Here is a 23,010-nt window from a genome sequence, read left to right on the forward strand (position 1 = left end):
TGCAGTCCCCTGCCTCCCAGGGTCTAGGCCCCCACTTGCCAGCCCCTCCCCTCCCCCGGGTGCCAGGGGCCGCCTGCCTCCAGGGCCCAGCTCCTCCCTGCCCCCGGGGGAGGGGGGCACAAAGGGGCCCTTGTCACCACGGGGCTCGGACTAGGCAGCCTGATGCCTGGGTTCTCCTAGCTCCATCCTGGAGGGGTTGGGGGTGGCTGCCTTGCTCACTTTCCTCCCTCCATCCCTGTACACCCCAATTCTGGGTCCTGGCAAGCGAGGGGTGGGGGTGGTCTAATCTCTTTGGAAGTCCCAGGCTGAGGGACAGAAGCATTGTCCTCAGGGAATCTTGGTGGCAACATTAGGTGGGCAGCAGGAGGAGACAGGTCCTTTCCACCCTCAGCATCAATGTCACTTCCTCTTGCCATTTGTAATGACCTTCCATATTCACGGACTCCTTTCGAGAGAACAGGACCTCCACGTGGCCACAGGCTTTGTCTTGGATATTCTCAATCCATCCCTGCTCCTAGACCAGCTCCTGGCACTCAGTGGAGCTTAATGAACAGCGCGGGTGTGTTCCTCCAAGCCCCGGGGCACCTTCAGACTCAGGGCCTGAGCACCGGCTGCTCCTCCTTCCTAGAGAGCAGTCCCCACCCCATAGCACTCCCCACTCTAGAACTGGCTGCAGCTCAGCCGGCCTGTAGGCTCAGCAGCCTGGGGCCGCTTCCCTGGGAAGCTTTCCCATCTTGTCCCGTCAGCCAGGCCCCTCCATTGCAATGCTGTCCTTTCCTTCTCTAGCCTTGGGAGGCTGGCCCTCGTGTACCCTAGGTGTGCCCACCTCTGCCTCCCACTAGCCCAGGAGCTCTCAGAGGCAGTGGCTCACCGGAAACCTGTCTCTCTGCCATGTGCACCCTTCTGTCCCCTGGAGCAGTGCTTGGAGCACGGAGGGCTGTGCTGACCGAGTTGGGTGAGGCCCCTCTGAGTACAGATGCCACCCCTCGGTGGTCACGGCTTTTGCAAGGTGGGAGGGAGGGGCTGGGGCAGCTGGACGTGGCGTGACGAAGCACACCATGATTTCACTGTGAGCTATTCCGCCGCACTGGGACATCGCCTGTCGCCCTTCAGGCCAGAGCGGTGGGGAGGGAGGGTCCTCGATCTCAAGGGAGAACCCAGGGGGTGAGGGGCGGGGAATCCCTCAGACCAGGGAGAGAGGCGTTGCGGGGCTGTGGGGGACCTGGAAGGGGAGGGCGCGTCCCACCCCCACGCCAGGCTTCATGATGTCAGACTCTGCCCGTGCCTTTCCCAGTCCCGGACAAAGGCCCATTGAGAGTCGGGTGGGGCTGGAGCGCCTGGGTCCTGGAGAAGAGAGGGGCTTGGTGCCTGGGCTTTGGTGGTGGTGGTGGGGGGGGTGACAAGGAGATCCTGGGGGCATTGGCATGTCACAGCCCTCAGGGTCAACACTCACCTCGTTGGCGCTGGAGTCGTGTGCTGGTGCAGTGTGGGGCTCCAGCTCCTCTCTGGGTGTCAACGGAAGGCTGTCGCTGGGGAGAGGGCAGTGGCCCACAGGAGCACAGGCCATAGTCACTGACATCTGCAACTTGGGGAGCCAGTGAGAGGAAGGGGCTGGGTGAGAGGGCCTGCAAGCGGCGGGCCGGCGACCTGCAAGCGGCGGGCCGGCGACCTGCGGCTCCAGGGGCCGGTGATGCCGCATCGGCTGATCTACGCGAAAGCGGGTGTCTCCGTTTCCGAGGGCGGTTACAACAAAGTTTCACAAGCTGGGTGGCTTAAGAACCAGAACTGAGGCTGGGCTCGGTGGCTCATGCCTGTAATCGCAACACCTTGGGAGGCTGAGGCGGGTGGATCACCTGAGGTCAGGAGTTCGAGACCAGCCTGGTCAACACGGTGAAACCCCGTCTCTACTAAAAACACAAAACTCAGCTGCGTGTGGCATCAGGTGCCTGTAATCTCAGCTACTCGGGAGACTGAGGCAGGAGAATCACTTGAACCCAGGAGGCGGAGGTCGCGGTGAGTTGAGATCGTGGCACTGCCGTCTAGTCTGGGCGACAGAGTGAGAATCTGACTCAAAAAGAACGAACAAACAAATACAGAACTGAGCTTGAATTCCAAGATCAAGGTGTTGGCGGCCTTGGTTCCTTCTGAGGGCTCTGAGGATCTTCTCCGGGACTCTCTCTGCATGGCCTCTTCATCTTCACGTGCTCTTCCCCGTATTCATCCCCGCCCAGCGTAAGGTTTCTTCTCTGTAAGGTTTGTTGCCGAGTTTAAAATGAAGAAACTGAAGCCTGCATGAGAACAATTAGACGCTAATTTATTCGACCCCCGGGCGAGGTTTTATGGTCCAGGGAAATGGGGCTAGAGAAATCGAGCTTGACTTCTCTCAGGTGTGGGGCTCTATAGGGAGGGAAGGCGCTCTGATTGGCTGCGGAGAACAGGATGTGGAGGTAGCAAGGTAGGCGGGAGTTCCGGTGAGCGGGCTGGACAGGGCAATGCGCTATTGGGTGGGTTTTGGCGGGGCTTCTTTAAATTTTGGCGGGGTTTTCCAACGGCTAGCTAGGTGCCGAGTGCAGAGTTTAGTGCCGAGTGCAGAGCCTGGTGCCGAGTGCAGAGGGGATTTCCAAGGGCGGGCTAGGTGCCGAGTGCAGAGTTTAGTGCCGAGTGCAGAGGGGATTTCCAAGGGCGGGCTAGGTGCCGAGTGCAGAGTTTAGTGCCGAGTGCAGAGCCTGGTGCCGAGTGCAGAGGGGATTTCCAAGGGCGGGCTAGGTGCCGAGTGCAGAGTTTAGTGCCGAGTGCAGAGCCTGGTGCCGAGTGCAGAGGGGATTTCCAAGGGCGGGCTAGGTGCCGAGTGCAGAGTTTAGTGCCGAGTGCAGAGGGGATTTCCAAGGGCGGGCTAGGTGCCGAGTGCAGAGTTTAGTGCCGAGTGCAGAGCCTGGTGCCGAGTGCAGAGGGGATTTCCAAGGGCGGGCTAGGTGTCGAGTGCAGAGTTTAGTGCCGAGTGCAGAGCCTGGTGCCGAGTGCAGAGGGGATTTCCACGGGCGGGCTAGGTGCCGAGTGCAGAGTTTAGTGCCGAGTGCAGAGCCTGGTGCCGAGTGCAGAGGGGATTTCCAAGGGCGGGCTAGGTGCCGAGTGCAGAGTTTAGTGTTGAGTGCAGAGGTGGGCGTGGCAAAGCTAGATGCTGAGTGCAGATTCTGGTGACGTAATTTCAGGCGTGGCGAGGGATGGGCGTGTCCGAGCTTCTGGTGGGGCAACCGGCTTTACACACAGATTTCCCATTTTTCTGTCTGTATGTATGGATGCACGTTAGAGACACAGCCTTGCTTTGTCCTTCAGGCTGGAGCGCAGTGGTGCAATCATAGCTCACTGCCACCTCGACCCTCCAGATTCAAGTGATCCTCCCGCTTCAGCTTCCCTAGTAGCTGGAACTACTGGCAGGTTTTTTTATTTCTGTTTTCTGTTTTGGTAGAGACAGTGTCTCACTATATTGCTCAAGCAATCTTCCTATGTTGGCCTCTGAAAGTGCTGGGATTATAGGCATGAGCCACCGCACCCTGCCAGATTTATCATTGTCTTGTTTTTTGTGTTTAAAGACAGTTTCGCTCTTGTCACCCAGGCTGGAGTGCAATGGCGCGATCTCAGCTCACCGCAACCTCCGCCTCCTGGCTTCAGGCAATTCTCCTGCCTCCTTCTCTTGAGTAGGTGGGATTACAGGCGTGTCCCACCACGCCCAGCTAATTTTGTATTTTTAGTAGAGACGGGGTTTCTCCATGTTGGTCAGGGTGGTCTCTAACTCCCCATCTCAGGTGATCCGCCTGCCTTGGCGTCCCAAAGTGCTGGGATTACAGGTGTGAGCCACCGCACCCAGCCTGCACCCATCCCCATCTCATTTTAAGTCCATTACTTCTGTGAAGACCTTACCTCCAACTCAGATCACATTCTGAGCTACTGGGGGTTAGAACTTCAGTGTGACTGGGGAGAACACAGTTCAACGTCTAGCAGCAGGAATTCAGAATCAAGCTCTTGGCTGTGGGGAGCTCTCCCTTAAATCGTAAAGCTCTGATCGATGGGGGCTGAGGCTGGATCCATCCAAGAGCCCTTTGCTGCCCTCTGTCAGTGCTGGCAGCTGCACAACCAGCCCCCAAAGGACTGCAGCTTGCTCAAAATGCAAGTTCCAAGCCCCACCTTGCACCTGTGAAATCAGAAATTCTGGAGGCCCAGCTGTCTGCCTTTTGTCTGTTTTACAGACAGTCTCACTGTTTCCCCCAGGTTGGAGTGCAGTGGTGCCATCATAGGTCACTGCAGCCACATTCCTGGCCTCAAGTGATCCTCCCACCTCAGCCTCCTAAAGTGCTGGGATTATAGGCATGCACCACCACGTCCAGCCTCATCTGTATTTTATTTTTACTTATTTAATTCATTTTTTTGAGACAGAGTCTCATTCTGTCACTCAGGCTAGAATGCAGTGGCAAGGTCTTGGCTCACTTCAGCCTCCACCTCCCAGGTTCAAGCAGTTCTTTTGCCTCCTGAGTAGCTGGGACTACACATGTGCCACCACTCCCAGCTAATTTTTGTGTTTTTGGTAGAGATGGACTTTCACCGTGTTGGCCAGGCTGGTCTTGAACTCCTGGCCTCAAGTGATCCTCCAGCCTCAGCTTGCTAAAGTGCTGGGATTACAGGTTTGAGCCACTGCACCTGGTCCCATCTGCAATCTCACAGGCCCTCCAGGAGCTTTTGAGCACGCTAAAGTGTGAGTATCTCTGCTTTGCATGTTCTCCCATCTCTCTAGGGCCACCCCAGAGAACTGCTTGCTAAGGAGAGAAGAGCACCCCATGTCGTCATTCCTGATTTCAGGTTTCCCACTTGCCAGGAGGGAGGCCTCCACCCTTCCCTGTCAATATAAATCCTTTATATTGATGAGGCACTGGACAGTTTCCAAAACAATTTCACACTCATCTAGAGCCAGATAAGCCAAGTCCTGTAGAGACGCTTCTGGTTATTTTGTTTTTTATTTTGAGATGGAGTCTTGTTCTGTTGCCCAGGCTGCTGTGCAGTGGAATGATCTTGGCTCACTGCCACCTCTGCCTCCTGGGTTCAAACAATTCTCCTGAGCCTCCTGAGTAGCTGAGATTATAAGTGTGTGCCACCACACCTGAATAATTTTTGTATTTTTAATAGAGACAGGGGTTTCACTATGTTGGCCAGGCTGGTCTTGAACTCATAAACGAAGGTGATCCATCGGCCTCGACCTCCCAAAGTGCTGGGATTACAGGCATGAGCCACCGTGCCAGGTGCTTCTTTTAAAGGTAAGGAAAAGCCAGGCATGGTGGCTCACACCTGTAGTCCCAGCATTTTGGAAGACTGGAGTGGGAGGATCATTTGAGGCTGAGAGTTCGAGACCAGCCTGGGCAACACAGCCAGACCCACATCTCTACACAAAATACAAAAATTAAGTGGGGCGTGGTGGTAGGCACCTGCTCCTCAGGAGGCTGAGATGGGAGGATTGCTTGAGCCCCAGAGGTCAAGGCTGCAGTGAGCCATGATCACAACACTACATTTCAGCCTGGGCTATGGAGCAAGACCCAGACTAAAAAAATAAAATAAAAAATACAGATGAGGATGTGGAGCTCCAGATATGAAGAAGATGCATGCAAGATGTTGCAGCTAACAAGATGCCAAGCTCACCACAACTCCCCTCTCCCTACGCCTTCAGTCTTCATTCAGGAAACCTCCCCTCCCAGAAGACAAGCCTCTGTGGCTTCCAAAGCTAAGACAGACGTTGGTGGTGCGCCGGGCCAGTCTGGCTCCCAGCTGGGATAAGTTTGGCTCACAGAATGTTGATGTAAAAAGACAAATTCCTTTGCTCAGTTGCCAATACTGTAAAAGCAAGAAATATATAAAAATAGGAATTCCCACCTTCTCTTGACAAAATCTGAAGCTCTAGCCAGGTTTGCCTCCCTTGGGCGTGGCGGCCGTGTCTTGGGGCCCTCTCCAGCTAAGCCTGGGCCTTCCCACTCCCTGTCCACTCCCAGCGTCAAAGCCGGATGACCAATGCCCTTTACCATCGAGTGGGAGCTCTTGCTTCCACAGAGCTAAGAAGGCAGTGAAATGCAGATCCTACCTTTGTTTCTATCAAGTGTGGGGCAGGCCCAGCATGGTGGCTCATGCCTATAATCCCAGCACTTTGGGTGGCCGAGGTGGGCTGATCACTTGAGGTTAGGATTTTAAAACCAGCTTGGCCAACATGGTGAAATCCCATCTCTACTAAAAATACAAAATTTAGCCATTCATGGTTGCTGGAGCCTGTAGTCACAGCTACTCAGGAGGTCAAGGCAGGAGAATCGCTTGAAATCAGGAGGCAGAAGTTGCAGTGAGCTGAGATCCAATCATTTCAGCCTAGGTAACAAGGTGAGACTCCATCTCAAAAAAAAAAAAAAAAAAAAGAGTCTCTGGATCTTAATTTGAGAACCTTTATAGCAGTGTCTGTTTCAGCTTCAGCTTCCCTGAGTCACACTGGAAGAACAAGTGTCTTGGGCCACACATAAAACACACTAACAATAGCTGATGAGTTTTAAAAAAAAAGTTGGAAAAAAAAAAATCTCGGCCGGGCGTGGTGGCTCAAGCCTGTAATCCCAGCACTTTGGGAGGCCGAGGCGGGTGGATCACGAGGTCAAGAGATCGAGACCATCCTGGTCAACATGGTGAAACCCCGTCTCTACTAAAAATACAGAAAACTAGCTGGGCATGGTGGCTCGTGCCTGTAATCCCAGCTGCTTAGGAGGCTGAGGCAGGAGAATTGCCTGAGCCCAGGAGGCGGAGGTTGCAGTGAGCCGAGATCACGCCACTGCACTCCAGCCTGGGTAACAAGAGCGAAACTCCGTCTCAAAAAAAAAAAAAAAAAAAAAAAAATCTCAATGGGTGTGGTGGTGCATGCCTATAGTCCCAGCTACTTGTGAGACTGAGGTGGGAGGATCGCTTGAGTCCAGGAGTTCTGGGCTGTAGTATGCTGTGCCGATCAGATGTCCACAGTAAGTTTGGCATCAATATGGTGACCTCCCAGGAGCAGGGGACCACCACGTTGCCTAAGGAGGGATGAACCAGCCCGGGTCGGAAATGGAGCAGGTCAAAACTCCGTGCTGATCAGTAGTGGGATTGTGCCTGTGAATAGCCACTGTACTCCAGCCTGGGCAATGTAGCAAGACCCCGTCACTTTAAAAAAAAAAAATTTCATAATGTTTTCAGAATGTTTACAAATTTGTGTTGGGCAGCATTCAAAGCCATCCTGGGCTGCATGTGGCCCTCGGGTTGGACAAGCTTGCCTTATAGGCACTGATTTCTACTGCTGTTTCAGGAAGACCTCAAGGAGAGGAAACATTAACTTACATTCCCTGCTATTGCAACATGAAGGGGGAGAACAGAAACAAATGTGTTTTACCAACTTTTCTGGCAACCTCCAGGACCGAGCAGCCCCACATGACCCACCAAGCACTGGCACTTGCAAGGCAGGGATCAGGACAAGCTCTTAGCACAGGCACTCGGCAGAGAGGAAGGACAACAGACACTCTGGTTTGGAAAACAAAAGAACCAGCCATTTTATTCCCAGACCTGTGTTCTGGGGCAGCAGGAATAAATAAGGAAGGGAGGAGACGGGGGCAGGGCAGGCAGGTTCTACGTCTTGCAGCATATCCCACATTTTGATTGACGACAGCAGCCACAGCAGAAAATGCAGATGGGGAAGTGGGTGTCTCGCCTCCTTCGCCTCTGGATCATGGGCTGTGGGAAGGAAGGGAGTGTGAGCTGGGAACAGGCCTGAGCATGGGAAGGGAGCAGGGGGCTGGGAAGGGCGTCACTGGCTTGCTCACCATCCAGCCGGCCCTGGCTCCAACTCTGTCCTGGGGTTGAAACTCAGTGAGTTGTCCTGTCTGTGAAAACAGAAGGGGGCGTTGAGGATGGCAGGGGACCCGGTGGACCTCTTAGACTGGCTTCCAGCAACCTGCTCCTCTCTAAGTGGTTTAAACCCAGAGCTCAGCTGGACTTCTAGGAGGGACCTTGCTTTCTTGCTTCTGCTCACCTTCCCACGGGCGGTTCTTCCTTAAAAAAATCAAAACCTCCCAGATCCGCCTCCTCTTTCCACAGCTGTGACTCTTCTTTGGGACATCACCTTCCCTTGCCTGCATACCAGTGCCAGCCTCCTAACACATCTCCCTGCATTCTCACCCCTCAATCCATTTGCCACAAAGAAGAACCACTTTGTTTGTTGGCTCTTTTAGAGACAGGGTCTCCTTATGTCACCCAGGCTGGAGTGCAGTGGCACAGTCATGGCGTACTGCGCTCTTAGCTTCCTTTGCTCAAGCGATCCTCCTACCTCAGCTTCCCGAGTAGCTGGGACAGCAAGTGCACACCACCTCACCTGACACATTTTTAAATTTTTTTGTAGAGGTGGGGTCTGGCTGTGTTGCCCAGGCTGGTCTCAAACTCCTGGGCTCAAGTGATCTTCCTACCTTGGCCTTCCAAAATTCTGGAATTACAGATGTGAGCCACAGTGCCCAGGTGGCAGACTAACATTTTTAAAAACATGGCCAGTGAGACTGTGGTTTTCCCCACTTAACAAATTTACAGGCGGCCAGGCAAAGTGGCTCACACCTGTAATCCCAGCACTTTGGGAGGCTGAGGTGGGCAGATCACCTGAGGTCTGGAGTTCAAGACCAGTCTGGCCAACATGGGGAAACCCTGTCTCTACTAAAAATACAAAAATTAGCCGGGTATGGTGGCATGCACCTGTAATCCCAGCACTTTGGGAGTCCGAGGCAGGTGGATCACTTGAGGTCAGGAATTCAAGACCAGCCTGGCCAACATGGTGAAACCCTATCTCTACTAAAAGTACAAAAATTAGCCAGGTGTGGTGGCAGGCGCCTGTAATTCCAGCTACTCAGGAGGCTGAGGCAGGAGAATTGCTTGAATCCAGGAGGTGGAGGTTGCAGTGAGCCGAGATGACACCACTGCACTCCAGCCTGGGCAAGAGAGAGACTTCATCACACACACACACACACACACACACACACACACACACACACACACAAAGCCTGCAGGGGCTTCCTCTTCACTCCAAGGAAAAATCAGTGTCTGCATGGCTGCCCACAAGACTTTGGGACCTGCCCACCCTCAGCCTTATCCCCAAGGCCCACCTTCTCCTCTGGTTCAGCTCTGACCTTGGGCTATGCTGGCTTGTCTTCTCCTTGGTTCTTTGCTGCCTCCATCTCTCACCCTCCGAGACATAGGTCAGCTGTCACTTTCTCAGGAAACACTTGCTTGACTGCCAGCCCCCTGACCGCGCCCGTGGTCCCTCCACCTGTGGCATGTGCCTGCCGTCCCAGCTACTCGGGCAGCTGAGGTGGGAGGATGGCTTGAGCACAGGAGGTTGAGGCTACAGTGAGCTGTGACTGTGCCACTGCACTCCAGCCTCGGCAACAGAGGGAGACCCTGTCTCTAAAAAACAAACCAAAAAAGTGACTGCTGTGTGGCGAATGGATCACGGTCACTCTACTGAGTGACACGGCATTGGGGCTTCATAAATATCCATGGAATTAGGACCTTCCAGTCCCTGTCGCTCTGTGCTTCATTGATTTCTGTTCTCTTTTTGGAGATGGAGTTTTGCTCTGTCACCCAGGCTGGAGTGCAGTGGTGCAATCTCAGCTCACCGTGCAACCTCCACCTCCCAGGTTCACGTGATTCTCCTGCCTCAGTCTCCCATGTAGCTGGGATTACAGGCACCCACCACCACGCCCGGCTAATTTTTATATTTTTAGTAGAGAGAGGGTTTCACCATGTTGGCCAGGCTGGTCTCAAACTGACCTCAAGTGATCCACCTGCCTCAGCCTCCCAAAGTGCTGGGATTACAGGTGTGAGCCACCGTGCCTGGCCTGATTCCTGTTCTTTAAGCAGTTGCCAGTCCCCGAGCCATCCTGAGCTCTGCTCAGTACTCGGGTGTCTCCAGTGCCCTCGGCTGTGGCCTGGCTCTCCCATCCCTGCTACCCTGCTAGGACCCAGGCTGCTGGGCTCTTACCTGTTGTGGGAAAACGAAGCCACTGGTCAGGCTGGCAAGGAGGAGGAGGAGGAAGAGCCAGATGGCCCAGATCTGGGAGCTCAGTGCCATCGTGCTGTCTGTCCGGCTGTCTCCCTGCTGGGCCTTGAGCTTGCTCTGGTGTCTAGGACCCAGTGACAGTCGCTTTTATGGGGCCTGCCAGGGGAGGCAGTGGTCTGAGCCCCCTCCCCTTTGCTCTGACTCATTTCCAAGAAGATAGTGGCGCCGAAAAGGCGGGAGAGATAAGCGGGAACAGAGCAACAGGGAACAGGGTTGTGTCACCCTCAGCCGGCAGAGGTGTGTCCAGGGGGTGGGGCAGATGGGGCCACAGACACACACTGCTCGCCAGCCCAGCCATCCAGGGAAACCTTTCCCCATCATGACATCATCCTGTTGATTGGGAAAAAGTTCCCTGCATTGCTTCAGCGGTTAAGCAGTTTGACGACCAGAATCAAGGTTCCGCTCTCCTCCACCTGCTTCAGCCGCCATGAGCACGGGGCATGGCCGGCAGCTGCAGGCCCCTCAGGAGTGTCCGACTTGTTGGGGGAAGCATCCATTGTGTTGGGCTCTCACCACACATGCATAGGTTCTGGCTGGGAATGCTGGATAGCCCTGAGCAGGACGGGCATCAGCGTGTGCCCCTGAACCGCACATGGTGTTTTCCCAGTGTCAGACCCTTGAGATATGGCTCTGGTAACTGGAAAATGTTTGAGCAAACTTTTGGCCATAAATGACAGCAGTAATATGGCCCAACACCGTGGCTCATGTTTGTAATCCCAGCACTTTGGGAGGCCGAGGCATAAGGATTGCTTGAGCCCAGAAGTTCAAGACTAGCCTGGACAACATAGGGAGACCCCATCTCTACAAAAAAAATTTTTAAACAAAGTTAGCTAGGCATGGTGGCACACATCTGTAGTCCCAGCTATTTGGGAGGCTGAGGCAGGAGGATCACTTAAGCCCAGGAGGTTGAGGCTGTAGTGAGCTATGATCATGCAACTGTACTCCAGTCTGGCTGACAGAGTGAGACCATCTATAAAATATGAAATAACGGTAACAATAATAGCTAACATCTGCTGTCTGATGAGTGCATTTTGTAAGACAGCACATATGTTAACTCACTTCTGCACCAGCTCAGCCTGTGCCGCTTATTCTCCCAGCAGCACTTGCTGCCCCACCCTGGGCTCTGCTCTGTATTCAGGGGCTGCCTTCTCAGCCATCCAACCCCAGGGGCCTGGGCTCCCCAGACCCTGCTCCCTCTTAGGAGCCTCCTCCCTGAACACTCATTTCCTTCACTTTAAAGAAAACGCACCAAAGTCAGAGATCAGGGTATAGCCCAAGCTTGCCCAGACAGAGGCAGAGCTGGCCTGGACAACCTGACCCCAGGGCCTGTGGACTTACCCATAGGCTTCCCCATCTCCCCTAAAGCACAGCAGGGCACAGTGGCTTGTTAGACCTGCTCCAGAGCAGACCACGCACATCTCGAAATTCTGCATTCAGTAGCATCATGGTGGTACCCTGAAATCAGCAGCGGTGGGAGTATTGATTGACATACAGAAATCGGCAAGCACTACAAGCCAGGGATGTTTACAGGGAGCTGGTTCCTTAGGACCCCAATGGCTGGGGAATAAACCCAGGCTGCCTGACTGCTGGCTGTTAGCAATCATCCATCCACTGCCACTATTCCCGCCCACTGCCACTATTCCCATCCACTGCCACTATTCTCACCCACTGCCACTATTCCCGCCCACTGCCACTATTCTCACCCACTGCCATTATTCCCACCCACTGCCACTATTCCCGCCCACTGCCACTATTCCTATCCACTACTAGGTCCAGCTCAGGGTGCACATGGCCCAAGGGACCGACAAACCTTGGTTCCAGATGGGCCCTTGGACATTTTGCCACTTTTTCTCTTTCATTCCAGGGCCATCCAGTGTCAGTCCAGTCACCAGAGCCTGGGAATGTTGTTGTCAAGGAATGAACATTTCTTCCTGGCTGCTGAGCCGCTGCCAAGGCCCACTCAAAGCACAGAAATGGACAGGCCCCATCATCTGCCTCCCCATCCACACCACGTGGGAAGCTCCTCATGCCACAGCCTGGGTAACAAGGTGAGACCCCATCTCTACAGAAACCTGGCCATAGTCGGTCAACGTTACAGTGAGCCATGATCATCGCCACTACACTCTAGCCTGGGTGACAAAAGTGAGACCCTATCTCTGAAAACTGAGTGAATAAAGATGGCTTCAGATGGGAATGGCTAGGAAAAGGAGACAGGGCTCTTGAGGGAAGAGACAAGGTGGGGTGCATTTGGGGTAAGGTAGGGCATTGAGCTCCACAAGGTGAGCAGAGTGGCAAGCCCAGCTCCTGGGACTGGAAGGAGCTGAAGGGGGTTGCAGGATGAGGCAGGGCTCAGAGAGTCGGGGCACGCTCACTCGGGGAGACATGCGGCAGCCCCCAGCCCTACCAGACTGCATCTCAGCTCGGGCCAGGTTTCATCATCAGCCAGGGCAGGGGTCACAGCACAGGCGCCAGAGCCTCGGTGGAAGGCGACAGGCTGACGGGCCAAGCTTGGCGCTCTGGCTATCTGCCCTCTCCAGGGGTGAGGGGCTCAAGGCCAGGCCCCACCATTGGCTGATGCAGAGGGAAGGGCTTCAGCCCAGCAGGGTAGGCCCAGGGGCTGGTCCTGTTTCCAGGAACTGCTGACACAGAGACCCCAGCCTCTCCTCCAACATGGGACACGTCCTTGACCCCAGTTCCTGCTGCTCCACACCCTCATACACACCTAGGGCCTCAAACGGGACATTCATTCCTTAAGTCCTTCATCCATCCAACCACTGGGTACCGGGTGGTGCAGCTGGCAGGGACGGTACACAGCCATGTGCACAACAGTGGAACGGTGCCTTGTGGAGCTCTGCAGACCCCAGGCCCCATCCCCACTCCTGAGACGGACAGACACACAAGCAGACAAGGCGGGGGCCACATAGGGCCAGTTTATTGCAGTTAAATACCTCTCTCTCTCTCTATTTTTTTTTTTTTGTCAATTTTTTCCATAAAGAAAATTAAAACACACACACACACACCCAAAGGGGAGCAGGGACCCAGAAACAAGAGGTGGAGTGGGATGTTGCCACCCTGTGTAGGTCCAGGCCCTGGGTGGCCCCCACCAAAGGCTCCGCTCCTTCCCATCAGCACCCTGTCTCAGTACCTCCAGAGACCAGGAGGCAGTGGGACGCAGCAGGGCCTCCGTCCCCCTCCCTCCTGCCTCCAGGTGAGACCACTAGAAGTGCTGGGGCTTAGTGAGGGCCAGGAGTAGGGCGACAGACAGACGGATGGGGAGGGAGGATACCGTTTCCAAGTGGAGGAGGGCGGTGGGCACTGTATCCACAGAAATGCATTATTTCTCCCCGTTTTTTTTTTTTTTTGTTAAAAATCTACTATAAAAAAACGCAGCTGGGGGAGGGGCGTGTGTCCCTCTCTGTGCTAAGGGCTGGGGAAGGGGGCAGCAGAGGCCGGCGTGGGCGGCGGCGGCTGCGCGGTGGCGGCGGGCATCACTGCCGGGTGCTCTCGCCCACCATCTCCAGGTTGTGCTGCTGCAGCTGGGCTCGAAGCAGGGCGTTCTCATTCTTCAGCTCCTCGATCTGGCGGACACGACGGGGGACAAGGGAGTAGAGGGCCAGTGCCTGGCCTCTGGGGCTCCTGGGCCCTGACCCACTCCAGGCCTGGCACCCACCTGCTGCCTCAGGAGTTCGTTGTCCATCTGCAGCCGCTCGGCCTCCTTGAAGGTCTCCTGCATGCGCTGGTTGGTCTGGCGCAGCTCCCGGATGTAATCACAGGCCTTGGACAGGATCCCTCCTTTACTCTGGGGGGCGAGGGGACCAGGAGCCTTAGGGCGGGCACCACCCACTGGCCCCCACCCCAGGACGACTCCCAAGCCCCATGGCAGTTGGACTTTCTGCGTGCAAGGGCTGGGGGCCAGGCCCGCTGCAGCCCCTGAGGGTCCGGGGCGCTCACCGCTCCCGTCTTGCTGTTGTCTGCATTACAGTCTGGAATGATTTTCGAAAGCTGGACGATCCAGTTGTTGATCTTGTCTCTCCGCCTCCGCTCCACTGCAGGAAACAGTCACAGCCACGGCTTCGCTGACAGTGCTTGTGCCTGAGCGGCCATCCTCACAGGGCAGAGGCTCACCCCGAGGACACCAAGGCACGGTGCAGGCCCCACCCAGACCACAGCCCTGGGAAGTGCAGGGCCGAAACATGAGCCCAGCCAGCCCCCACCCCAGCTTCTCAAGTGTAACAAGGAAAGCTGAGCCATCTAGTGCCAGGACGGGTATCAAAGGCCAGGCACTTTGAGTTCATTTTGGGGGCCTGCCTGGCCATACTTGTACAAATTTGAATTGACAGTTAAAAATAAGGAAATTTCACGTCGTAACTGGCATCGCTGGCTTATTTGGAGAAATGGCGCTCTGGCCACAGTGGGCACATACTGGGAGGCAGGGATGGGCTGGGCTCCTCTTCGTTAGGACAGGTTCCCTCTCTGGCTCCGGCAGCCCCTGCACTGGATTCTCCAGTCTCCCCAGAGACTCTGGGCCGCGTAATTTTGTTTTTTTCCCTCATCCCTAAGTCCTAGTCTGACTATGTTTCGCCCCTGCTTAAAATCCTTACACAGGGCAATGGCAGCTCCTAACTGGTACCTGCGGCTCACAGGGCATCGGCTCACCCAGGAGAGACACAAACCCTATGCTGAAGGCCAGAGATGGCAACTCATAGAAGATTTTACTTTAAAAACGCAGATTTGTGACTTAACTCCGTAAAACTCCACAATCTCACCCCAACTGTGTTGGCCGGGCGGCAGCTGCCCCCAGAGCACATCCCATCCTGATACCTGCCTGGGGTCTGTGTGTCCCAGAGCCTGAGACCCCTGGCTCAGGGCCTGCTGAAGCCAGGCTGTCCCAACCCTTCACCGCCTGCCAAGCCCCAGCACCAGGCACCGTGGAGACAGGAAAGAATGCTTAGCTACCCCCAACTCCCACCCTATGGACCCCCAGCCCCCTGCCAGGGTGGCTCAGGCTGTCTAGGGCATTTGTGGAGGGGAATGGAGCCTATGGCTAGTGCGGATGTGGCAGGAAGGCCAGGGGTGTTTTCCAACCCTTGGGTAGTGGTGACGGGAAACCGGGCAGGGCTCCGGTGAGCGTGAGGAGGAGGAGTGGGCCACAGCCTGCCCATTGCCCTCATGCCCCAAGATCAGCAGCTCCCCGGCCCTGCCGTTCCCTTGAGAAGGCTGGGCCCACCCACCAGCAAACCCCTCTGGCTTCTCTGGGCTGTGTCCGCATGCTACTGACCAGCCCTCCCAGCCTTCAATGCTTCCCACTCAGGCCCGAGTGACAAACCCTCATGGACGTGGACTCTCCCCTCCCACCATGACCACTCTTCCCTGGCCCCTCTTCCACCCTCGTGCTCCTCTCTTTCCTCCAAAACCGATACCCCAAGATCAGTGCTCACTAGAGAGCAGGGTCCAGGCCCTGTGCAGGGCTCAGTGACCGCTTGCTCCCCTATGACTGTCACAGTGCTCTGAACCCTCCCACCAGAAACAGCCACACCTGCCTGCGGGAACTCCGTGGCCAAAAGCATCAGTGGAGCTGAGAGGCCAGGCCTGGAAGCACCGCTGGCGCAGTCCCCAGCACAGCACTCCACGCCCAGAAGTCCATGGAGGAACTTGGTAGGCGGCCTCATTTCAGCCTCTGCCCTCCTGTGGTCCTCTCAAGGGCTGGGCACCGGCTGCAGCTATATCCTCTCCAGCATGTGATTACTTCTTAAGTACCTACTGCCTGCCCTACTGCGTGCCAGGTCTTCTGCCAAGCCAGGGTCCAGGGTGGAAGCAGCACCACCCCACTGGCACTTGCAGCACCACTGTGGGCAGGTGGCACTGACGCCATAGCATTTGTGTCACCGTTGAAGATGGTACAAAGTGCCTGGGGAATGCCAGACGCCGGGCCATGGCCTCTGCATGGGAATGGGGGTGGAACGAATCCTCAGAGAGCCAGGAAACACTCAGGCTGGTTCCTGAGAAGAAGGGCTGTAAGGCAGACAGGTGGGAAGATCCCAGAAATGGTGGCCTGAAAACACACTGTGGCTGTGTGGGGGTGCGAAGAGCTTGTCAAGACCGGCTGGCAGGTCAGGACTGCATCTCCTCCTCCGCTGGAGGCCCAGGCCCTTGAGTCTAGGCCCTGACTTTAGCAGGTGGTGATGCTGTCCAGCCTGCGGCTTCAGAAGACCATCACAGCACATTAGAAATACGGGAAGGCCTACTAGGACCAAGGCCACGTCCATTCTGCAGAAGCACTTCAGTTACTCCACAGGACACTTAAAAACAAAATTCAGAGGCCGGATGGGGTGGCTTATGCCTGTAATCCCAGGACTTTGGGAGGCCATGACAGGTGGATCACATGAGGCCAGGAGTTCGAGACCAGACTGGCCAACGTGGCGAAACCCCATCTCTACTGAAAATACAAAATTTATTAGCCAGGCATAGTGGTGTGTGCCTGTAATCCCAGCTGCTCAGGAGGCTGAGGCACAAGAATTGCTTGAACGCAGGAGGCGGAGGTTGCAGCGACCCGAGACCGCGCCACTGCACTGCAAACTGGACGACAGACCAAGACTCTTGTCTCAAAAAAAAAAAAAAAAAAAAAAAATTCAGAAGCAAAACTTGCCAGGACTGAAGGAAGAAATGGACAAATCCACAAATATCGGGAGAGACACGGACACCCTTCTCAAGAACTGGTAGAACAAGCAAAGAAAATCAAGACAGAAAACCTGAACACTGGGAAAGGGCCATCCTTCAGGCAGGACACACATGCCCCACAACACTGGGGGTTCCCACACCCCTTCCTATTCTTTTCTGAGACAGGGTTTGGCTCTGTTGCTCAGGCTGGAGTGTAATCTCAGCTCACTGCAACCTCCACCTCCCGGGCTCAAGCCATCCTCCCCGACAGCTTCCTGAGAAGCTGGGATTATAGGCATGCGCCACCAGGCCTGGCTAATTTTTTAAGTTTTTGGGTAGAGACATGGTTTCACCACATTGCCCAGCATGGTCTCGAACTCCTGGGCTCAAGTGATCCACCCACCTTGGCCTCCCAAAGTACTGGGATTACAGGTGTGAGCCACCACGCCCCACCACACGCCCCTTCCTGACATGCCACCTCCCTCCCTCAGGCCCCTGCAGCCGTTGAGTTTGTGACTCTGGGATGAGCTGCTATAGTACCAAGAAGTGGTGGGAAGGAGGGAAAAAGAAGTGAAAGAAGCAGATCTGAAATTCGCCACAGAACGAAAACTTGGGGATTGCGGCCGTAAGGGAAGAGGGCAGAGTTGAAAGCAACTCTAGTTTTAGCTTCCAGCCTGGGCAACTGTGACAGGGGTGGCTTTTGCTGCTCTGGAAAGAGGAACGTTGCCTGAGAGCCTTTGGAGAGGGGAGATGGCACGTTCTGTTTTGGGCGAGTTGAATTTGAGGCATTGCAGGGATGTCCAGAGATGGAGATCTTGAACGGGTAGTTCAAAATGTGGGGTTGGAGTTCCAATGAGAGGAATGGAATGGAAATCCAGCTCTGTGCATTACCAGGAGCCAGCTGGTGGGCGAAGCCTGGGAGGACATCAAGAAACAGTCCTCAACTTTTCGTGAGTCACACACTCTTCTGGAGCAAAGAGAAAAGAGGAACACCTACAAGTGGGAACAGAGTTTGGGGGATACTGACCAAAAGCTCCCGAGCCCGCCCCTGGCCTCACGCGTCATACACCTGAGGCCGACGGAAGAAGGGGCTGGACCTTAAGAAACACCAGCAAGACTGGGCAAGACTCAGGCCCATAGCCAAGGCCGGAGGACTGCTTGAGCCAGAAGTTCAAGACAAGCTGGGCAGCATAGCAAGCCCTCGACTCTACAGATAAAAAATGACCCCATGTGATGGCACCTGCCTGTGGTCCCAGCTACTCAGAAGCCTGAGATGGGAGAATCACTTGAGCCTGGAAGGTCAAGGCTGCAGTGAGCTGTGATTGTGCCACTGCACTCCAGCCTGGTGACAGAGTGAGACCCCCCCCCCCCACTTATCAAAAAAAAAAAAAAAAAAAAAGGAAACACCTGCAGCAAAAGCAGTTTCTCAAAAACTGCGTTTTTCTCAGAAACAGCTCTTTTTAGTGGACTATGAAAATCACCTGAAGAGCTGGTGGAAAACAGATTCCCAGGCGCTCCCATCTACTCCCTTGGAACTGGGAGAGCCCTGGAGATTGCATTGTTAACAGTGGGGCAGGAGGGACAAAGATCACAGGAGAATCAAAAAGGATAGAGGTGAAAGAAGATTCCAGAAAGGAACAGAGAGACACAGGCAGCGTCAGATGCTTGGAGCCCAGACAGCAAAGGAGGCCAGTGGATGTGGCAATGGGGTCACCATAGGTGACCTGAAGTGGAGTTGTTTAGGTAGAGCAATGAGCCAGACGGCCGAGGGTACTGGGAGGATGAGCAGATGGGGGCAGATGATCTGGAGGTCAGGAGAGCAGAGATGGGACAGAGCTGGAGAAGCGGGCAGGTGATGGCGACTGCTTCACAGGATGAGAAAGTCTCAAGGCTGCCAGAGTCGAATTAACCAAGGGAGAGGTGGGAGTGACAGGGGGTGGGAGGGTCCCGAGTCTTCTCTTCAGCCTTACTATGTGGCCACCACGACTCACTGCACCCCCGCAGGGGCAGCTGTGCTTCCAGCATTTCACAGAGGGAGGACAGGCATGGAGATTAAGAACCACCCTAATGCTCGCCACCGTAGGTAAGCAGTGGGGCTGGGGCTGCCCTGGGGCCCCCTAAACTCAATGCGTCCCAAAGCCAAGCTCAGATGCACCCCTTCCCTTCCAAGCACAGGAATCCGGCATGAAACCTGACTCTCCAGCCTTGGAGTCCTCCCCCCATCTTCCTGCTCCCCTGCCCTGTCTCAGGCTTGACACCTACATGGCCTCCTACCTCCCAGCCTCTTCCCACCAGCCCTGCCAGCAGCCTCCAAGCACAAACCCCTCCGCTGGCTTCTTATCACCCCGGAATAAAACTGCAGGGGCCCAGACAGCCACACTGGGGACCTCTTCCAAAGTCCTCCACCATCTGGCCTGGGCAGCCCCCTCCATTGCACCAGGTTCCTCTTTTCTTTCTTGAATTCTGCTCTTCTGCAGACACACCGCAGTGGCCCCGGCTCAGGGCCTGGCCTGTGTTCTAGCTCTTCCCTCTGCCTGGGACTCTCCTGAGGTTCTCAACAGGCCCCTTCCCTCAGGTCCCTTCAGGCCTCTGTTTAAATGTCACCTCTCAGAGAGCCCTTCAGGGTACACTGCTGTGCTGTCATCACCCGCCACCTCCTTCCCCAGCTTTCCAACTCTGCCTGTGGCTGCCCATGCTGCCTGACACCTGCTCTGGTTGTGTGACTTCCATCTCTTCCACCAGAATGCACAGAGCGCTCAGACCTCGTCTGTCCTGTTAACCACCGCACTGCCGTATCTGATGCAAAATGGGGGCTGGCCGAACACACACGCTGAATGAACGGCATGAACACCTGAACTCAGAGGAACGGTTCAAAACACAACTACCTGGGCCACAGACCCCAGTCCCATCGCCACCTTTAGGACTCAAGACTCACGGCCTCGCTCGGACATTCAAGGCCTTCCTGATCTTCCCAGTCTTCCTTCCTGAGGCATTCCACATGGAACCTCTCCCACAACCAAACCAGAACCCCACAAAGCAATCTGACCCACACTCCCCTCTCCCTGGGGATGCCTCACCCCAGCCCACCCCACATCAAAGTCCCATGAGACTCAAGCCCTCCAGCCTTCGAGCCTCTCTGACACTCCAGGCCAGACTCCAGACCTGGCACAGGGCCCGTGCCGCTCAGCCTGGAATCCACGGGCAGTAAGTATTTGTTGAATGATGGTTGTTTGGGTATAAACGCTCCCCTGGCACTTGCACACTGCAGGGCTACTAAGGGGAGGGGGGGGCGAAGGGAGGAGAGGAGAGGACGGTGCTGAGTGCCAAATGACCTGAGGCGAGACTTGGTGTTTCTGGAAAGGCAGAATGCTACAGCCTCAGACAGCGCTTCACGCAGTTTCTCCCTCAGATGTGCTCCCTGGGGGACCAGACCTACTTCTGGAGACCAGGCAGGCATGGGAGTGAGGGATGTGAGCACGACAGCTGCCACGTGGAAAGGTCAGCCCAGGTGAACCCGGTCAGCCCTATTTTTCAAGCAGGGCAGGCAATCCAAATGGGAATGTGAAATCCCCCACCTTAGATGTGGGCCATGAATTCAAGATCATCAGCTGGGTCAGCACACACTCCCTGTTCACGGTCCCTGCTCCTCTGCTCCTGACACTGTACTCTCCCTTCGTTGCTCATTTTCTACCTTTTCAGCGTCCAGTGAAGCCCTCTGGAGCACTTGTGGCAGGCTTGGGCCAGAGTGGCCTCCCTCTCTGTCACGCCACACCCCGGGGCCAGCTGAGCCTGTGAGGGTGGTGGTCAGGGGGGCCTGAAGCCCCACCTTGTCCTCACCTTCATTGTGCTGGGCTCTTCTCCTCTCATCTCGGGGTGTTCTGGTTCCATCGATTTTTCTAGAAAAGGAGGAAAGAAAAGGGGGCATGTATTATGGCAGATCTGTTTGCTCAAGCATCAGACTTAAAAATTATCTTTGCAAGATAAATCTAGGTAAAGAGAGAAAAGAGATGATACTTTATACGCACTAGAGTAGCAGAAACAGGCAAAGAACAGAAAATACTACACCATGCACCCGCTTCATACTAACTGCCCAGCTTCTACTCCAGAAACTCCTCCCTTCCTTTGGTTCCAATGCCAGGCCCTCCTGGTGCCCCCTGCACGTACGGAGAGTAGGGGTGTGTCCGGGGGGCAATCGTCCTCTGTGTTCCTGTCTGAAGTACATCCTGGGGAGTCATCATGACATAGAACTGGCCTGCAGGGAACGGGGGGTTAGTGGCACGAGAGGGCAGAGTCAGAACTGGTTGTGGGGGCTTCCCTCCCTGCTGGACCAGTTGCCTCCCCTGCCTGCCAATCTGGCTTCTTCCTCTCCTCACCTCCAGCCTGCAAGCTCTGGTCTGTGGTCTGTACAGACACAGCCGTAGTATCTCCCACACTGGACGCCGGGAAATAAGCAAATCGTGCCTCCCCGCTGACAGCCTCAGCTGCGGGGCTGCCACCATTGCTGAAGGGATTTTGGATCACAGCCTGGGGAATAGGAGGGCAGAGACTACCCTTAGCTTTCTCTGTTCCCCCATCCCGTCCCCTCATTGCTGAGTTTGGGGTTTACTACATTTTCTGCAATTAACAGAAGAGTGAAGACTCCTGCATGTAGCAGTCGTCCAGTGTCTCAGACTGCCCTGGAACAGGCAGGAAGTTGGCGATCATTTGCTAAGCAGTCTAAGAAACTTTTCTCCTAGACACATCATTCCCATTTTGCAGAAAAAAAAAAAAATTCCAAGAGTACTGTTCCCCAGGTTTCACTGTGCGCAACAGGGATCCGACACCGCAAAGCCTGAGGCCTGAGGGCAGCATCCACTGGGCGACACAGCATCCCACCCCCGGGGCTCCCCAAGAGCCCAGCCAATGTCCCCTCTCCACCCTCCCAGGGGTGGCGGGGCACCTACCAGCGGAAAGGGCGCTGCAGGACCTGGGGGCACAGAGGCAGCAGCGGGGCCCGGGCGCTGGGCTGCCCCGTCCACACCCACCTGGGTCACAGCCTGCTGCCCCCCCGCGAAGGCAGCGGTGGACACGACGCTGACGGCGCCAGCCGTGTCGCCCTGGCCGTCCAGCTGACCATCAGTCACCTGGACTACGCGGTATGTCACCTGCAGGGGGCAGCAGAGCGGCGAGGCCGGCGCTGGGGCCAAGTCCGAGCCTTCCCCGCACGCTCGCCCGCCCGCCAGTTCCTCGCGGCCCGCAGCTCACCTGTCCTCCATTCGTCTCTGTGCGGAACTGGTACTGGATGTTGTGGTCGCCGAACGCCGCCTGCTGGACGCTGGTGATGGCCACCGCCGTCTGCTCCTCCGCCCCTGGGCCGTCCCCGCCTGGGGCCGAGGAGGGTCGGGGCACTGTCAGGGCCGCGCCTGGAGCCCCCAGCCCTCCCCGGGCGCGGCCGGCCCGGCAAGCACTCACCTTCCTGCAGCTCGACGCCCTCCTCCGCCTCGGGTCCCTTGTCGTGGCTGCCACGGGCACAGGAGGGAGCGGGGTCAGCGCGGCCCGCGCCCCCGCCCCCACGCCCAGCTGTGGGGCCCCAGTCCCGCCCGGCGGCGCCTGAGGTCAGGGGCGCCGCTGAGGCCGGGGTCCGGGGACGGGAGGTGCCGGGTCCCCCCCGCACCGGCGGCCTCCATTTTGAGCCGGGCCGGCGGCCGCTTGGGATCATGGCGGCCTGGCCTGCAGGCCGCGGGGCCGGGGCTGGGGCGCGGGGGCACGGCCCGGCCGGGGCTCTTACCTGGCGGCGGCAGCAGCGGTGGCCGAGGCAGCGGGATCCAGACCCGGGTCCAGCATGTCCATGGGGGGGGCGGGGGCGGGGGGGGCGCGGGGCCCGGGGGGGAGGGGAGGGGAGGGGAGGGAGGGAGGGGAGGGGGCGGGCGGCCGGGGGGGCCCCGAGCCCGGCGCTCACGCCGCGCGGCAGGAGGGGACGGAGGAGATACGGGAGCCGCTCGCGCTGATCACGGGGACAAACAGTGGGGTCATGTGAGGAGGAGATGCCGCCGCCGCAGCCGCAGCCGCCGCCGCTCCTGCAGCCGCTGCAGCCGCCGCGGCCTCCGCCTCCGCCCGCCCGCCGGCTCCGGGCGGCCCGAGGCTCCGGGACGCCGCGCGGCCGCCCCCAGCCCGCCCGCCCGCCCGCTGCACGCGGCCCTCGGGCCTCCTTCCCTGAGCAGCCGCCGCCGCCGCGA

The 23,010-nt window shown here is 56.5% G+C and overlaps 2 protein-coding genes across 3 annotated transcripts; both read right to left on the bottom strand.

Moving 5' to 3' along the window:
* Positions 1–7,564: 7,564 nt before the first annotated feature.
* HAMP (hepcidin antimicrobial peptide) lies at positions 7,565–12,934 on the bottom strand. The gene is made up of 5 exons (XM_010347913.3): positions 11,949–12,934; positions 11,477–11,593; positions 10,061–10,234; positions 7,860–7,919; positions 7,565–7,770 (listed from the first exon to the last, which is right to left on the bottom strand). The coding sequence occupies exons 3-5, from the start codon at positions 10,148–10,150 to the stop codon at positions 7,666–7,668; spliced, it is 255 nt and encodes an 84-aa protein (XP_010346215.1). The 5' UTR covers positions 10,151–10,234; positions 11,477–11,593; positions 11,949–12,934; the 3' UTR covers positions 7,565–7,665.
* A 107-nt stretch (positions 12,935–13,041) lies between these two features.
* On the bottom strand, positions 13,042–22,907 carry USF2 (upstream transcription factor 2, c-fos interacting). 2 transcript variants are annotated; one of them, XM_039465521.2, is made up of 10 exons: positions 22,563–22,907; positions 22,247–22,293; positions 22,040–22,158; positions 21,739–21,939; positions 21,169–21,319; positions 20,960–21,047; positions 20,633–20,691; positions 14,090–14,184; positions 13,809–13,937; positions 13,042–13,716 (listed from the first exon to the last, which is right to left on the bottom strand). In XM_039465521.2, the coding sequence occupies exons 1-10, from the start codon at positions 22,622–22,624 to the stop codon at positions 13,627–13,629; spliced, it is 1,041 nt and encodes a 346-aa protein (XP_039321455.1). In that variant the 5' UTR covers positions 22,625–22,907; the 3' UTR covers positions 13,042–13,626. The 2 variants fall into 2 exon arrangements, with proteins under 2 accessions (XP_039321455.1, XP_039321454.1); XM_039465520.2 differs by having other exon boundaries at positions 13,042–13,937; positions 22,563–22,661.
* Positions 22,908–23,010: the final 103 nt, after the last annotated feature.

This window comes from Saimiri boliviensis, chromosome 14 (assembly GCF_048565385.1).
Source record: "Saimiri boliviensis isolate mSaiBol1 chromosome 14, mSaiBol1.pri, whole genome shotgun sequence".
NCBI classification, from domain to species: Eukaryota; Metazoa; Chordata; class Mammalia; order Primates; family Cebidae; genus Saimiri; species Saimiri boliviensis.

Bases quoted from the DNA above. Each gene is read 5' to 3' on its own strand.
- USF2 (XM_039465520.2), bottom strand. From the start codon at position 22,624: ATGGACATGCTGGACCCGGGTCTGGATCCCGCTGCCTCGGCCACCGCT. The intron at 21,048-21,168 runs GTGAGGAGAGGA...CGTTCCCTGCAG, and splicing joins CCAGAGCTTGCAGGCTGGAG to GCCAGTTCTATGTCATGATG. The intron at 20,692-20,959 runs GTACGTGCAGGG...CTCCTTTTCTAG, and splicing joins CGGACACACCCCTACTCTCC to AAAAATCGATGGAACCAGAA.
- HAMP (XM_010347913.3), bottom strand. From the start codon at position 10,150: ATGGCACTGAGCTCCCAGATCTGGGCCATCTGGCTCTTCCTCCTCCTC. The intron at 7,920-10,060 runs GTAAGAGCCCAG...CTGTTTTCACAG, and splicing joins GCTTCGTTTTCCCACAACAG to ACAGGACAACTCACTGAGTT. The intron at 7,771-7,859 runs GTGAGCAAGCCA...TCCTTCCCACAG, and splicing joins GAGCCAGGGCCGGCTGGATG to CCCATGATCCAGAGGCGAAG.